This window comes from Gadus macrocephalus, chromosome 21 (assembly GCF_031168955.1).
Source record: "Gadus macrocephalus chromosome 21, ASM3116895v1".
Classification (NCBI taxonomy): domain Eukaryota; kingdom Metazoa; phylum Chordata; class Actinopteri; order Gadiformes; family Gadidae; genus Gadus; species Gadus macrocephalus.
The window spans coordinates 3,431,393-3,448,027 of NC_082402.1; the positions used below are offsets into that span (position 1 = coordinate 3,431,393).

The 16,635-nt window shown below is 46.6% G+C and overlaps 1 protein-coding gene across 1 annotated transcript in view; it reads left to right on the plus strand.

Annotated features, from left to right (window-relative positions):
* Positions 1-16,635, plus strand: part of LOC132450018 (intersectin-2-like) — a 42,759-nt gene that overhangs the window by 1,804 nt on the left and 24,320 nt on the right. The window contains 7 exon segments of the mRNA XM_060041970.1: positions 3,792-3,861; positions 9,378-9,470; positions 9,819-9,882; positions 10,887-11,062; positions 11,781-11,857; positions 11,859-12,012; positions 14,087-14,180. Coding sequence (XP_059897953.1) covers positions 3,855-3,861; positions 9,378-9,470; positions 9,819-9,882; positions 10,887-11,062; positions 11,781-11,857; positions 11,859-12,012; positions 14,087-14,180 — 665 coding nt within the window. The 5' untranslated portion in view covers positions 3,792-3,854.

Genomic DNA, 16,635 nt, shown 5'->3' on the forward strand with positions numbered 1-16,635 from the left:
AGGTGTGACGGGATGAACAACCCAAGGGGTTCTCATTCATGGGTCATCGTGGCTGGTCAAACGTGTCAAACCGTGTCAAACGCATGCCGCAACTCAAGGGGGAACGTCCCAGTCTCTCGTTAGGGATTCTCCATTCAACCATTCATCCAGCCGGCCATACGATCCTAATCAGGATGATGTATGTGGACTTTAAAGCCCTACATCCTATCCTATATCCTATAGCCCCATATCCTAAAGTCAATATTGACTAGTGTCTGTGTGTAGCAAAAAAAAAAAAAGCCACCAGACCAAAAAAGCCACCAGACCAAATTTGCAACAGGAGAGGTTGCAGAAAGGGGTCAGATAACACGGGTTGACCTCTTTTTGCACCTTGTCGTTTTGCTAACCATGCTTATCCAAGTGCTTATCATGGCTTCCCATTGGATAAAATCCTGACCTACATGCGTGTTATTGGCTAGTGACCAGCCGCCTGTAAGGACGGATAAGTGGTTGGGGCTTGGAGGTGTGAAGACCGACGGGAGGGGAAAATAGAGCATGACAGGACGTGTTCACCCTCAGTCTATTGTGCTGTCCAATCCAGGATCCCTCCTGGTGGATCACAGTCAACCATCTCAGTGTAACCAACAGCAGGTGCTAGTAACGACGCCTAAATACACACTCACACTGTTAGGCTGCAAAAGTGATTATGTGGCTTTGGAGAGAAAGGATGGTGCAGAAAGGCTGTAAATGTTTACTTAGTATGTGTGTACACAAACACACACGTGCGCGCACACGCACACACACACACACACACACACACACACACACACACACACACACACACAAACTTTCACGGATCTCTTTCGCCAGCCATGTGGCAAAAGTGTTTATTATGCTATTATGTTTTTTGGCTCCTCCGGGAATCAAAATGAAGACATTTTCGCATTGTAATTCGCTTTTGCTGATCAAAGCTAATGATGATGAAAGTCGTCGCTAATGAAAATTGTTGTCGATGAATGCAATTGTTAATAAAAGTAGATTGTTTATGATAAACATAATATGATTAACCTCAGTTTGATCTTCCAACTTGTGTTCATGAATGTTTAGAGAAAGATACAAAGAAAACCTCATTATCATGATAACAAATTCCTCCCTTTGCTCCAGGGGGCAATTTAATCTTTCTAGTCAACCAATGACTCGCTTACATCTTCCTGCTAGAACATTCAAAGTTGACCTCAAGTGAATACGACTATATATGTTCATCACAATGTTAAGTTCATGTCAATAATAGATGTTCTATTTTGTTCTGCTTATCTGCCCCAATGCTAATTATTTACTCTATGGTCACTCAAACATGCTAGTTCCCACGGGTTTGAGACTATGCATGCCGAAATAGTTTGCGGCTTTGTTTTTGCACGGTTGTGGTCTTTGGATGTCACAATCGTTTGGCTATGTGGATGTCTGTCACTTATTTGTGTGTACATGTGTGTGTTTGTGTGTGCGTGCGCATTGTTATCACAAAAAGCTACAGGCACGCACAAACGCACGCAAACACGCAAGTGCTCCGGGGAGACGTTCATTGCTGTTAAGTAATTGGCAGTGTCGGAATGTGCACAGAATGATTTATCAAACAACAGTCTCACTTTGACTCCAAGGAATCCAATGAGATGAGAGGGAGCTAGAGGGACCAAGAAACAGGCAGGGAGGCACATAAGGCTGTCCAATGATAAAGCAATCGTGCAACGAGAACTGAAGGGGAAGGAGAAAGCCTTGAGCTCCAGAAGTAGCATCAGAACACTGCATAGATATGTATAAAAAATAAAACACTGATAGGGCTAGTGCACATGAGGAGGAGGTTGAACAAATTAAAGATTGGCTGTGGGGGGTTCAGGTGAGGAAAGGGATTGAGTGGCTGTGGTGGGTGGGGGCGTGGGGGGGTCTCTGAAGCAGTGATCTGGAGCAGCAGGGTGGAGATTGAATGGACCGCACCACAGAGCCAGGGCCTCTGTCTGTGCGTGGTCTCTGTCGCGCGAGCGTGGTGAGGTTGAGCTCCTGTCTGAGAATCGGAACAATGGGGCGATGACTGGGGCTCTGTGGGAGGGGATTGGAGAAATGATTGGATGATATAAAGGCAGTCTGATAAATGAACAGAGGGCTGGTGGAGAAGTGAAGAAGGGAAGATTGACAGCTCCGAGATTCGTTGCGAGTAACAGTGTGATAGATTTGGAATCCACTTCTTTCTATTGGCCTTGTGTCTCGGCTGTGTTACTGTAGAGTGGTCCCATTTTCTGGCGTAACATTCCAGTCGTGGGTGAAATATGAAATGTTTCCTTGTTACCCGCTAACACGCGGTATCCTCCATGCGCACACATCGCTCTCCAGTGTTGTCATTTGTAGCGGATGCGGACACATGATCAGTATCAGTTACGCTATAACAGTAAGTGGACAAAGGTACATGATGCATACTTATGTCAATAAAGTCAGAGAGATACTGCGATGCATACTTAGATAGACGAAGGGGATACGATGCTTAACGTTGCAAAACAGATAATGAAGTCTGGAATATGAGAAGCCAAAGGGCAAACACATGAAAGACAAAATGATGTAATTAACACAGGGAACAGTCTGCAAGTATGCAATAAAATGAATGATGGATGAGCTGGAGTTTCACTGTATGGGTGCTTATGTTTCTACGTCTGGCGAAATGCTGAAACTTAAATTGTAACAAACATGCAGGGGTTGTACAAACCATTGCACATTCAAATTCTCTGCTTCAACTAAATGTATTGCATGCTCTGCTTCCGATTCATCCCCCCTGTGTTTTCCTCTTCTGGAAGGGGGGGGGGGGGGGGGGGTGATGGTCTATCGCTGAAATTCTACGCAGTCATTCCAAGGACCAGGTGTGTCTTCAGATTCTGATTGTGTTTAATCACATGCAAATTAGGATCAATTTGGGACTTGTAAAATGTGAGAGTGAGGTAGGGGGGACTTTATGTTTCTCGCTACCTCGTGAGCACATACAATTGTTGTACAGTGTTTCTCTTTTCAGCTTTTTCAAAGTGTTAATATTGTGAGATATTTGGGCACTTTGTTTATGTGAGTGGCTTTGGTGATATTACAAATCCAGAGTGTGTGTCAGAGCATCTGTGTGCGCGTGTGTGTGCGTTCATTCAGGCGTTTTGCCCCTTCACTTGTATAATTGTGCTCTGTAACTATCTTTCCATTTCCCAGTACCATATTGAGGAAAGAGCACATGTTTGTACTTGTGCCTGTAATACCACAACGGGACCAAAACAAAGAAATTAGAGTTCAGCAGTGGCTTATTATGGATGTGTACTAAAAACCTGCCTTATCTAAAGTCTGCATGCTGGGATTGTAATCCCCTCACCACCCGCCCCATCCTAAATGTCTCCCTCCATCTCTCTCCCGCTATCTCTCTCGCTCGCTGTCTCTCTGAGTCTCTCCCTCCCTGAGCTATAAGCCTCTCACTGTGTCCTCGGTGTGTTGTCATTAGAGGGTGAGGCGGTGATCTTTCTTTTTTTAACCCTCGCTCTCACTCATTTTATTACCGCTCCATTCTCATTTGCCCTCACCCGTAGCCAATGACACACGCGTACAGACACACACGCACGCGCACTCACGCACGCACGCGTACACACACACACACTGCTCCCACCACTTGATTCGTGTGTACAATCATACTCTCTGTTTCCACTGGGGCGCACACTCCCTCACTCCCTCTCTCCACCTCTCTCTCCCCCCCCCCCCCTCCCTCTCTCCCCCCCTCCCTCTCTCCACCCCCCTCTCTGCAGATGTCTGATTGGTCGCCAGCTGACTAGGGGACCGTCCTCTGCCCAAGCCCTCCACCTGCAGCCATGAATGGTAAGAACACTGCTCTGTGTGTGTGTGTGTGTGTGTGTGTGTGTGTGTGTGTGTGTGTGTGTGTGTGTGTGTGTGTGTGTGTGTGTGTGTGTGTCTGTGTGAGAGAGACAGACACTGTGTGTGTTTCTGTGTGAGAGAGAGACACTGCGTGTGTGTCTTTGTGTCGGAGAGGGCGAGACTGTGTGTGTCTTTGAGACAGTGTGCTTGTGTGTGCGTGCGTGTGCTTGTGTGTGTGTGTGTGTGTGTGTGTGTGAGAAAGACAGTGTGTGTGTGTGTCAGGTGTTCCTTAACCTGCTGACACGGTGGTTCTGGTGCCTTGCTCTTTAGAGAGAACCTAAAAAGTGGAAGAATTGACAGCTGGAGAAAGTTAGTACGAAAAAAGAAATTGTCGGCCTGTGTGTGTGTGTGTGTGTGGTCGCCCAGCGGTGAGATCTGCAGCGTACCGAAGAAACCACTGTTTCCTTGCTCTGTGTGTGTATGTGGGGGGGGGGGGGGGGGGGGACCTGTTAATGAAACATTGATCTTGTGCAAAGGAAGCATTCCAAGGCCACTGGAAATTGTGGTTCAACTGCGTGTGTGTGTGTGTGTGTGTGTGTGTGTGCACGTGTGCACGTGTGCACATGTGCACGCAGCTGCACCAATCCCGTGTGATCTGTCTTGTTTGTCCTTCTGCAAGGCCGATGCAGACACTTCTTCAATTGTGGGCGCGTGTGTTTGTGCACTTGAGTTAATCCCCTTGTCTGTTGGCTTTTGATGAGAGAACAGTAGCTATCGCACAGCCTATTCAAGCCCTCCTTGGAGAAAGCCGCCAGTCGTGCTTGTGAATGCACAGGTGCGTTGATTACACATTAACGCACATAAATGGACACGACACATGATGTGTGCTATTGCTAAGGAGTAGACCTTCTTGCACGCACCTAGCCTGGCACGGTGTATCTGCTCCACTTGGGAAGTAGTACGGGATGCACTGTGGTGGGCAAAAGCCGTATAATGTCCATTCAGCGTATGGGTGGGGGGTTGTGGCGCCCCACAGCTCGTTGTGTATTCATGCTGTTTGTGAACCTGAAAACAATTGTAAAGACCGGAGTGCATCATGGCGGAGTTAACCACCTCCTCCGCCGCCGCCAGGCCGAAGCGCAGGATTCTGCAGCAGCCAGAGTAAACGAGGTTTTGTTAAGGATCCGTTTGTGGGCTTAAATACACAGGGCCCTGTGCACACCGGAGTCTATCGGTATTAAGGGGAAGGAGGGGGGGGGGGGGGGGGCATGTGTTGTGTGGAGGCCCCGGAGGAAGAGGGCTGAAATAAACCCGTCTGAAGCGCGGCCACCTTGTCTTAGCGGGCTGGAGCGTTTGATATGTAAATAATTACAGGGCGGGGATACGCTTTCCACTTCGGAGGACTTGGCGTGACCACCTGTACGGTATAAGGGATCGAGAGGTGTTTGTGTGACACACACAACACACTTATTGTATTTTGTTGTATATTAGGCCATTAGCCAATTATAACATTTAAGAGACAAAGCCTATTCGTTCGAGAGAGAAACATTGCTTCACAGACACAATTCAATGGTTTTGCCTCTGATCTCCTACTAACCACTGGGAATTCAGTTTGATGATAGCTCATTGAAATGGGCGCCATTTCCGATTATTCGTTACGTTTTAAGGAGTGCACATTGGGCAATGTGTCACCCATAGTTGTTCCCCCATTGTCTCAGACACAATACTATATTGAATATCATAGTGATCTAACGGTGAGAAATACTGAGTAATATCCAGTCTTTAGAGCAAGACCAACTGGAAAGAAATCTGCCTCGTTTTTCCAACAAGCTATTTTGTTTTGCAAGCGGATATCGCCCCAACATTAATCACTGCGGCGCGCTTCTGTCCGCGTCCCTGGGTCATTGTCCCCCTCGCGTGTGCGCGTGATCAAAGCCCCGGTAGTCACAGGGCTGGGAGCTGCATGGCGGGTTCTTTTCTGTCCTGCGAGACATTGTATCCACAATTGAGGTGGATCAGCACGGTGTAACACTTTGACAACCGGAACCCGCTAGAGAAGAGATAAAGCAGACTGGAACTCTCCCTGAAGAGAGCTAGTGGCTGAGCAGACAACCTGACAAATATTCCCTACACTTTTTTTTTTGGGTGGTGGAAATCTATTTACAGTAGTGTGGGGGACCGACTTTATCATTCCCGTCTGTCTGTTGACTCTGTGTCTGCGATTAAAACTATAAAACCCCTTTTGGTTTCGGCTGAGGGATTTCCTTCTTCACTGGCCATGTGAGCAATTATATTAGCATGGGTCCTATTACATTGGGTTTGTGCTAATGTGAAAAATGAATGTAGGCAGCTAGTGTTATTCGCCTTGCTGCTGGAATAAACTAAACATCAATCTCCCTGTAATACCTTTTTGTGATTATGTTTGTTTCACAGCGTTGCGTTATCATATTCTTCTCTTCCCAGAAAGATGCAGAATATCTGTTCCATTCGTTCTCTCGTTCTCCCTCTTAATGAGGCATGGAACACAGACTCACCGGCTTCCCCGTGTCACAATATATATATATATATATAATTATTATTATTATTATTATTATTTTTATTTTTATTTTTGCATTCATTGGTGTTGTACTATTTTGGCTTTCATCCAAAATATATATTTTTAGTCATTAGTTATCGGGTTGGGGTCCTGCTCAAGCCTTACTGCTGCTGACCTTTGTATTGGTTCCAACTCCAGCAGCTCCTGTCGTGGAGTCAAACACTGTGACCCCCATATGTCTTGTCTCCCCGAGTATAAGTATTGAACCTGTCAGCTCTTCTTCCCGGCTTTAATCATCTTTTGACATATTTTCCCCATCTAGACACCCTGAACTACTCTAGCCTTTGCCGTTGTTCTTGTGAAAGCCGCCAGCCTTAATCTATCCCATGGACGCATATACAGTATATCATGCTATCATGCTACCGGATATATAGGCCTGTGTGTAGTCGGCTATATGTGTGCGGCTGTACTGTATGCCATCGGTCCCATCGGTACTGTGCTCAATAGCGCTTCTGGCTCAATGACCGTCACTTCAAAACGAGACCCATGAAAACTAAAATCAAAGGGACAATGGGAGTTTCAATTCACTCCGTTCCGTGAGATTAATTATAGACCCTTCCCCCCCTCCCCACCTTCCTGGGTGTTTGGTTTTTGCTGACTCCGCCGGAAACTAGGTCAGGTAGCTAGCTGGGAGTTAGCTAGCCCCCACCATCGTCAGGGGAGATGGTGTATCCTGGGACAGGTGTTGTTGCCGTCGTGATGAGGGTTGGAGGATGGGACCTTGGTTGAGCTGTTGAACCCAACTCCCCAGTAGATGGTCACGGTTTTGTTTGCCAACAAATGCACACCTCTCTCAGGTGAACAACCTCTGTTGCTGACTTATTCCAAATATACAATATCCAATACTCTCCTTAATAATGTCCATTTATGTGTGTGTGCGTGTGCGTGTGTGTGTGCGTGCGTGCGTGCGTGCACGCGCATGGTCTGCATGCGCTAGTGTGAGAATGTGTGTGGTCAGCAGAGTGGACTGCTCGGGTATTCAAGGCATCAGTCGGGGTGTTTCCTCTTGGGTAGAGTGGTATTTCCTGTACAGGGTGAATAAATTACAGCCTGGATACGAGCACTGGTTCACCAAGAGAGTCACAGAGTCCAAACCTCAAACCGGCCCCAGCAAGTCCTTCTGACACTGTCTTGAATTTGTTCTCCAACTGTCAATTTGTTTCACTTTGGTCAGTGTATTGGTATAGTAAGAGATTTCACTCTGACGTTTCCTCTTCCCTGTCCTTTTCCTCACTTTTCTGAGCTATGTCAACTATTATCTTGTAATAGGAGGGTTATTTTTGGGAAAAGTTTTCCGGGATCTGGACCAGAGAGCGTTGTTATGGTAACCCGCGTTGCCGTCGACTGCGCCCGTCGGATAGCCGTTGTGTACGTGGGAGAGTGGAGGAGTGCGTTCGCACTCATGAAGGGAAAAGTCTTGCATAGACTTAAGCTCCTGTGTTTGGGTCCAACGTTTGTCTTAGGTCACACCGAGCGAGTACGATGCAAAACGCTTCACTCTCAAGACAGCCGCCCGCCACACTCCGTTGTGTTCACTTCGGTGTGTCCGTGCGGATCTGTGAAGGCGGTGGATCCGGTGCGGACGAGGCTGTCTAAAGACTCCTCGATCAAACGCTGCGCTCGGCCGCCCCATTTAAACTGTCAGCGCCTGTTAACCGGCTCTTCCACCACTGCACTCGGCTGAATCCATCACCTGTTGGCAACTCCATTCCCAGCGTGCTCACACTGCACATTGGGTACCCTGTGCTTGAATGAAAACCTTGAATGAAAAATTGAATCAAGACAGGGGAGGTCTGACATCCAGAGTGTTCTCAGGGCTCGGAGCAAGGTCTGCAAAACGGGGATGGGAAGGATGGTTGGTTTTGTTGGTTATCATTTTTTCTGTCTTTCATTTATAAGCCAACAGTTGTCGGTTCAGTCTCCAGTGGATCCAAAAACCGAGGCTAACCTTGAGTTGATGGAGAACTGGCTCCGAGAGTGATCTACTTCTCGCAGTGCATATTTAATTCAGCACCCTCTCACCCCCAGCTGACGGGGTAGAGGGTTCTGTGTTAAAGGAGGGATGGAAGAGGAATGGAGGGTTTCTTCACATGAATAATAGCGGCGGGAGACGAGGTTCTGAGTCGTTTGATATGAGCGATGATTCATTAGGGAGGGGAATTATGCGGGCTATTTGGAAGAGGGCAAAGGAAGTACAGAATTATAGTTGATGCACCATTAGCGTCCAGGGACTTTGAGGTCATTGCATTATTTTTGTTTTAATGTAATCTCTCTCTGCTGTGTCTCTGTGTCTCTCCCTCTACCTCTCTCTCATTCCCACTCATATACCTCTCTCTCTCCCTATGGTTCCTCTACCTCTCTCTATCAATCCCTCTACCTCTCTCTCCCTATGGTCCCTCTACCTCTCTCTCCCTATGGTTCCTCTACCTCTCTCTCCCTATGGTTCCTCTACCTCTCTCTATCAATCCCTCTACCTCTCTCTCCCTATGGTCCCTCTACCTCTCTCTATCAATCCCTCTACCTCTCTCTCCCTATGGTCCCTCTACCTCTCTCTCCCTATGGTTCCTCTACCTCTCTCTATCAATCCCTCTACCTCTCTCTCCCTATGGTCCCTCTACCTCTCTCTATCAATCCCTCTACCTCTCTCTCCCTATGGTTCCTCTACCTCTCTCTCCCTATGGTTCCTCTACCTCTCTCTCCCTATGGTTCCTCTACCTCTCTCTCCCTATGGTTCCTCTATCTCTCTCTCCCTATGGTTCCTCTACCTCTCTCTATCAATCCCTCTACCTCTCTCTCCCTATGGTTCCTCTACCTCTCTCTATCAATCCCTCTACCTCTCTCTCCCTATGGTTCCTCTACCTCTCTCTATCAATCCCTCTACCTCTCCCTACCACCTCCTCTGGTCTTTCTCCTTGTGCTCCAGGTGCAGCCAGTGTGTGGGCCATCACTCCGGAGGAGAGGGGCAAACATGACAAACAGTTCGACTCTCTGGCTCCCGCCCTGGGACATGTCTCGGGTAGGTCGTGGGGTCGAATCCCAGTTCCACCCAGATCGTTTTTTCCTGTTTCCTTCTTGCATCTACGCTTGATAAGATTTACTTTTGATTTATTATTATTTTTGAAATTGTCATTGTTACTCGCAGACCGAACATTGGGGGTATTGCAGCAGAAATATGGAACAATGATACAAATAAAAAAAAGAAGATAATAGTGTGTCACTTAAAAATCAAAATAGACTTTCAAAATGTATTCATATTTAGAAATAATAAGGCAGAATCATGTTCCATTGCTCGGACAAACAGAACTTGTTGCAGCATATTTCTTACTTTTGTTCTTGTTTACTATGTTGGTTTGTTTGTTTGCAGGAGAACAAGCCAGGAAGTTCTTCCTCCAGTCCGGTCTGCCTCCTCCTGTTCTGGCAGAGATCTGGTGAGGAGCTGGTGTCATGGTGTAATGTTCTGTTGAGTCTTCAGTACAAACATCTATTGTTTGAGGAAGAGAAAAAACAAAACAAGCGGGTCATTGGGTTCGCCCCGGCCATGTTCGCCCACTAGGGGAGTTTCGCCCCTAGAGGAGCCAATGAGACTCTCTTCTTTTGATGATGTTAGACTTCCTGTGCAGATCTCACTTCCTGTGTAGACTGCCCGGCTTCCAGCCCAGTTGTGTGTGTGTGTGTGTGTGTGTGTGTGTGTGTGTGTGTGTGTGTGTGTGTGTGTGTGTGTGTGTGTGTGTGTGTGTGTGTGTGTGTGTGTGTGTGTGTGTGTGTGTGTGTCGTGTGTGCATGCGCTTGTGCGTGTGTGTGTGTGTGTGTGTGCCCTTACGTTTTGGAGCAGTGCCCTAGCCTCTTGACGTCAGGATGTAGATGTGTGTGGGGTTCTGAGTATAAACACACCTTGTTAGAGCGCGTCACCCGCTATAAACCAGGAAGCCTGCTACCGCCCTAGTTTGAAACATTACATAATGTATAATGGATCATGCCTGTCCACACTCTAATCCCTTGGGAGGTTAAAGAAAAGCTAAATTTGGTGAAACAGCCGTTTGTGGCCGTGCCTCGTAAATCTTAGATAAACTTCCTGGTGACCCAAAATATGTGGCGGATCAAGTCTTCTGTTTTCATGAAACATGAATGTTTGTACGTTTTAAATTTTAAATTTTCAAATTTAGATGTCATGTTAGATAGGCGATCTTTCTCTCTCAATCGCACAACTTGACTTGACATCATGACTTGACATGCGTTATTGTGTACATATAACCTGCTTTACAAAGCGTTGTTTTCTGGTACTTTAAATGTTCTTCCCTCAAAAGTTAGAGAAACTAGATTGCCCCCACGTATAGACAACAAGCGACCCCTTTTGGAGACCAAAAGGCCCTGTCAGAATATAACATTACATGAAAAATATAATATAGTCATGCATTACTTTCCCACATTCCAGGGCCCTGGCTGACTTGGACTGCGATGGGAAGATGGATAGACTCGAGTTCTCCATTGCCATGAAGCTCATTAAACTGAAGCTTCAGGGGCGGGGCCTCCCCACCTCTCTGCCAATAGTCATGAAGCAGTCCCCAGCGGCCAACCCCGCCTCCATCATGACGTCATCGTCGCGCTTCGGTGAGTGACGACGAGAGATATCACGGCGGGGGAAAGGAAACTCCCGTCTCGCGACCCAACCCCCTCACGGCATCCGTCTCGATATTCTGTGTTTTAGGACTTGTTGACTAACAGCGATGATTAAACACTTCTAAAGAAAGGATTTGTTAGCTGATTTTTATGTTCATTTTGTAATGACTTCATTCATACCGTAACACTATAACACACTACCACTGTCTATTCCCCTCTCTCTTTTCCCCTTCCTTCCCTCCTTCTCCCTCCCTCCCTCTCTTCCTCCTTCTCTCCCTCCCTCCCGCCTCCCCCCACTCTCCTCCTTCCCACCTCCCTTCCTCCTTCACCCCCTCCCTGCTTTCCTTCTACATCCCCCTTTCCTTCTTTATCCCCCTTTCCTCCTTCTACTCCTCCCTCCCTCCCTACCTCCCTTCCTCCCTCCTTCCGTCCTCCCTCCCTCCCTCCCTTCCTTCCCTCCTCACTCCTCCCTTCCTTCCTCCTTCCCTCCTCCCTTCCTTCCTTCCTTCCCTCCTTCCCTCCCTCCCTCCCTCCCTTCCCTCCCTCCCTCCCTCCCTCCCTTCCCTCCTCACTCCTCCCTTCCTTCCTCCCTCCCTTCCCTCCTCCCTCCCTCCTCCCTCCTCCCTCCCTCCCTCCCTTCCTTCCCTCCTCACTCCTCCCTTCCTTCCTCCCTCCCTCCCTCCTCCCTTCCCTCCTTCCCTCCCTCCAGGGATGGGCTCCATGCCAAACCTCTCCCTCCTCGTGCCCTCCATGCCCTCCATGTCCATCCTAACCCCCGTCCCGGTGCACCATCTCCCCCTCATGCACCACCCCCGTCCCCGGCCAACGCCCGATGATGCACACCCCTATGACCCTCCCCCTCATGTCCTCCCTGGGGAACGCCGGACTGCCCAACGGCCACGCCCACCTGCTCACGCCCTCCCCTGTGCCCAGCAACACAGGTTGGTACTGTAAGCCCATTGGTGCTGACGCCGTTGAACCGTCAGCCGTTTGGTTCTGCAACGGTTGAGACGATAGCCGATTGGTTCTGCAGTGGGTGGCAACTGTAAGCCGATTGGTTCTGCAACGGGTGGCAACTGTAAGCCGATTGGTTCTGCGGCAGTTGAGCCATTAGTGGATTGGTTCTAAAAATGTGTGTGGAGTTTCTTTGGTGATTAGCCATGTCTAACCATGACAACCGGCATGTACGTCAGACGATTTGGATGTGGAGAATACAGTATGATGTAGATGGTTGGGATTTAAAACATGCAAGTCATTACGAGATTACGAGTAATTTCATGTTATATTATATATCACCAATGAGCATTATCTCCCGTGGTCTAGACTAGCTAAACAGGTAGAGAAAGGCACCAAAACTGCCAGGGTTTGTCGTTCAATTCCCAATGGGACTGCCCATGATGAGAATGTATACAATCAATACAAATGGCTTCTTTTTTTTTTCTCTGACCCTTACCTCTAATGCTGGAGAGTCTTTGTTACCAACAGAAAACAATATTTTACTATTGCGTTAATTTAATTTATTAAAATAATATTTTTACTGAGCATTCCCAGGTGAAGAGCAATATTGCTGTTTGAATGGATCATTTCTGGATCAGGTATCCCACCGTGTAGTGCGTCCCCCCTGGTACAGGGTTTTACCTGCTAAATTATGTGATCCATCACCCGGCACCTCGATAGGTCGGCGGCGGGTCCTTGATGTGATTAATCGATCTAAACTGCTGGGCGTTTATTGGCCATAGTCGGTACAGTCGCCTTGTCATAACCTCCCTGCAGATAAGAGTTTTTTGAAATTCTAAGGGTGTAGGGGATGCATAACACTCATCTGTCACTGTTTATCCCAACCTGCACTGCCTTGAGGTGTTTTTCGTTTGTTCTTTCCTCTTTCTCAAGAGAATTAGTTTCAATATGAACCGAACATCTCTCTCTCTCTCTCTCTCTCTCTCTCTCTCTCTCTCTCTCTCTCTCTCTCTCTCTCTCTCTCTCTCTCTCTCTCTCTCTCTCTCTCTCTCTCTCTCTCTCTCTCTCTCTCTCTCTCTCTCTCTCTCTCTCTCTCTCTCTCTCTCTCTCTCTCTCTCTCTCTCTCTCTCTCTCTCTCTGCTGTAGTGTTTAAGAGTCAGGATTGCTCAGTTCCTGACTATGAGCCATGAGACCTTTTTTTCTCTCAGCCAGATGTCAATAACTATGTGTGCTGTGACTGAGATAAGACTAGAAAACATAGGGGTGATAACGTTTTGGTTGGGTCGGTTGGACACACGCGTCATTTTCCAAGGACGGCTGTACTTTGGACGTCTGCCAACAAACATTATAAAGAAGAGTGTGGTAGCTTTATCTGCGTCTAAAGTTTATTATGCACAGTAGAATGCGTACATGTGCGTCCCCTCTTGTGGATGTGTATTTGGAACTGGTCTTAATGTTCACTTATTTAATCCTATCAGACTTGCTCACCCAGCACATTTGTCTGGATATCTCCGGGTAATTACAGATCTTCCACACCAGCAAGCAAGCACTTTAATATTTTTTTGTGTTTAAAAAGATTAAAAAACAAGGCCCCCAGTGTTAAAGTAATAAAGTAATTTTAAAAAGTATGCAGTGTTGAAGGTATCGTAGTGATTGGATTTCAGAGAGCCGTATTTTCTATGGACGTCAATTTGAAGATGTTACGATCTATGTTTTGTTTCTAGTTTCTTATATGTGGTCCCGGAGTTAACCACCGGTTGGAAATACTATTTACTAATGATTTTATAGACACTTTTTATTCAAAGTGACCTTGCATGACCTGATAATCGTGACTTTTTTACACCTATAATAGAGTAATCAATCTGTAATGAGTACTGACTTTGGGCTACCAACACAAAATCTTTCGGCTGGGAGTTAAACACCACCAACCACCAGACTGTCCTGTCTCCATATTACCTTGAACCCTTTGAGGTGGATATGCCTCTAAAATACTTTTGCCTACTTCCTGTGGTGCGCCTCTGACTCGGCACTCCGGTCTGTCCTTCTCTCACTCCACAGCACACCCCATGTCTGGCTTCTCCTCCCCCACGATGTTCTCTCCGTCTACGGGCATGTCCCAGGCCAACTCCCTCCTCGACCTGGGCTCAAGCAGGTGAGGCCTGTGCCGCGCTCTGCCTCTTTTATAGATATGTGAAATGCTAAGCGTAGTATTTGCTTATCTGTTAGTTATCTTTATTCCCTCATTTGCCATCTGGCAAATGAGTATATGTCTGATCTGACTTAATGTTCACGGGAACTATTCAAATGACTGCAGTGTACCGTCAGCTCCAAAGCACATTTGTGAAGCTCATGTTATCGAGTTTCCTTTTAAAGGGAGAAAATACTTATTTTTTCGTATACAAAAGGATTATAGGTTCAAACTAATTCTAAGGGCTTTTTGAGCGGGTTCTAATAACAGTTCTCAACCAGTCTACTCTGCATGCATGATATCTGAAATCGGTTTTTGGATTCTGGGTACAATCCAAGTTGTACCCAGAATCCATTAAGTCTGATCCTTAGCAATGAAATGATGGGGGTTGATAAAATTGAATTGTACGGCTGCAGTTGCCCCCCCCCACCCACACACAAGACACACAGACACACACACACAGACACACACACACACACAGACACACAGACACACACACACACACACACACAGACACACACACAGACTACACAAACTTTTTTTAAGTTATCCAGAAGGATCCCAGCTCAGAGCAGACAATCGGAACGTAGGCAGAGATGATAAAGCTTGATAGCAGATGGAGCCGACTGATAAAGCGTTCTGTACAAGGCTTTGTACAAAACAACGACATCACTGGAGCAACAGGGAGCTGTGATGACATTCTTGCGTGGGGTGGTTGTGTTGCGGATATACGGTCCCCTTTGTTGGCTACGAACAAACATAATCATGCCGTGGCTTGAGGGGGAAGCGTTGTGTTGAAGGTGGAAGCGTCATAAAGGACGTCGGTAAACAGCTGAGATCCAAAATGGCCACAGCACAGTTTGTATTTTTAGGCAGTTCTGCTGTAATTACTTTCCGATGCCTTTTATCATAGGAAGAACCATTTTAGTCCTTTTAAATCAACTGACATATCGTTGGATCTTTCTTTACGCAATTTAATGGCTGAGGGTCTTGAATTTAATACATTCAGGCAACTTTAATTATTTTAAATGTATTTCTGTGTGATTTAGTCTGCGGAAAGCCTAAAATTAAGAACATCCCTACAATTCTCGCATTTTGGTTTGAATACAATAGGCTACAGGTTAGATAGATAGATAAATACTTTAATAATCCCAGAGGGAAAATTATTTAAAGATAGCTTAGATAAGTTAGGATAGCATATCAATATATTGGCATCCTTTGACTTTATTATTCACTACTGTTTCTTGCCCTATGATTCTGGCTGTTTTGTGGAACAGAATAAGCTAGAGGATGGGCCAGGATCTTTTTTTATTTTTGTACTTTATTTTAGGAATTGTACCTTGTTCTATGAATCTTGATCTTTGGTGGCATTCACTGCCAATGCCATGCAGAAGTGAGCGATGACTGTAATCAGAGAATGAAATAGCACCCATCCACAAACACCCTGGAGGTGACACTTTGTTCTGCGTCATAAAAAGGACAGGGAAAACACACACACACACACACACACACACACACATACACACACACGCACACACACTCTCTCTGCTGGTTGTTATTGCCCGCAGGTGTAGAGAGACCCATTGTCTCGGCTTGGCTATTGTTTCCTCATAAACAGCAAAAAAAAGGAAACATTGAAACAAATAAGGGTTTGGTTGCAGCCCTATGGCCGTTGCAGTGATATACACACAAGCATATACCCACACACCGGACCCAAAGGTCGGAGTGAAGGTTTTCTGCTGCCAGGAATCCCCCTGTTCCCTCGGGCTGTTGGGAGGAGTTGTGTGGTGGTGGTGGTGGTGGTGGAGATTTTCCATCCTAGCGTTATGACAGAGAAAGAAGAGAAAGAAGAAAAGAAGAAGAGATCACTTTCATAATGATGGTCGCCAACTTATGACCCAGGCCTTTTCTATACAATCGTCACCCCCCGTCTATTATTGTTTGTAAAGTGAACCTAAATGGAGGATACGTGACGTGGCATCGGTTGAATGGCGCCGTCTTGTTTCCAAGGAGTATATCTTCCTGCCTCGCTCTATCTGCTTCCTCTACGTCTCTAATTAAGAAGCCGAGCAATAACACCTGGGAGTCTCTGATCAATTAGTGGCTTTATGCCGACTGGGCCACACGGCCGCTGGGTTATTGCTGTATTATTATAAGCATGTATCGTTATGAGTATTAGTGTTGGCTTTCAGAGTGAGAGTGAGGGGGCAAGGTGTCTCCTGTGTGTGTGTGTGTGTCCATGATTACGGTGGGGGTCATTTAGCATATCCTCAAGTCCTAAGCTACTGGAAAGTTATTTTAGATCATGAAGGAGTGGTTAAGGGTAGAGGAATCTTGTTAAAAGATGCCTACGGGTAGGCTGTTGACTTTGGGGTTTGAGCCAAGAACATTTTGGCTCTATGAGGTTATGGAAATTGCT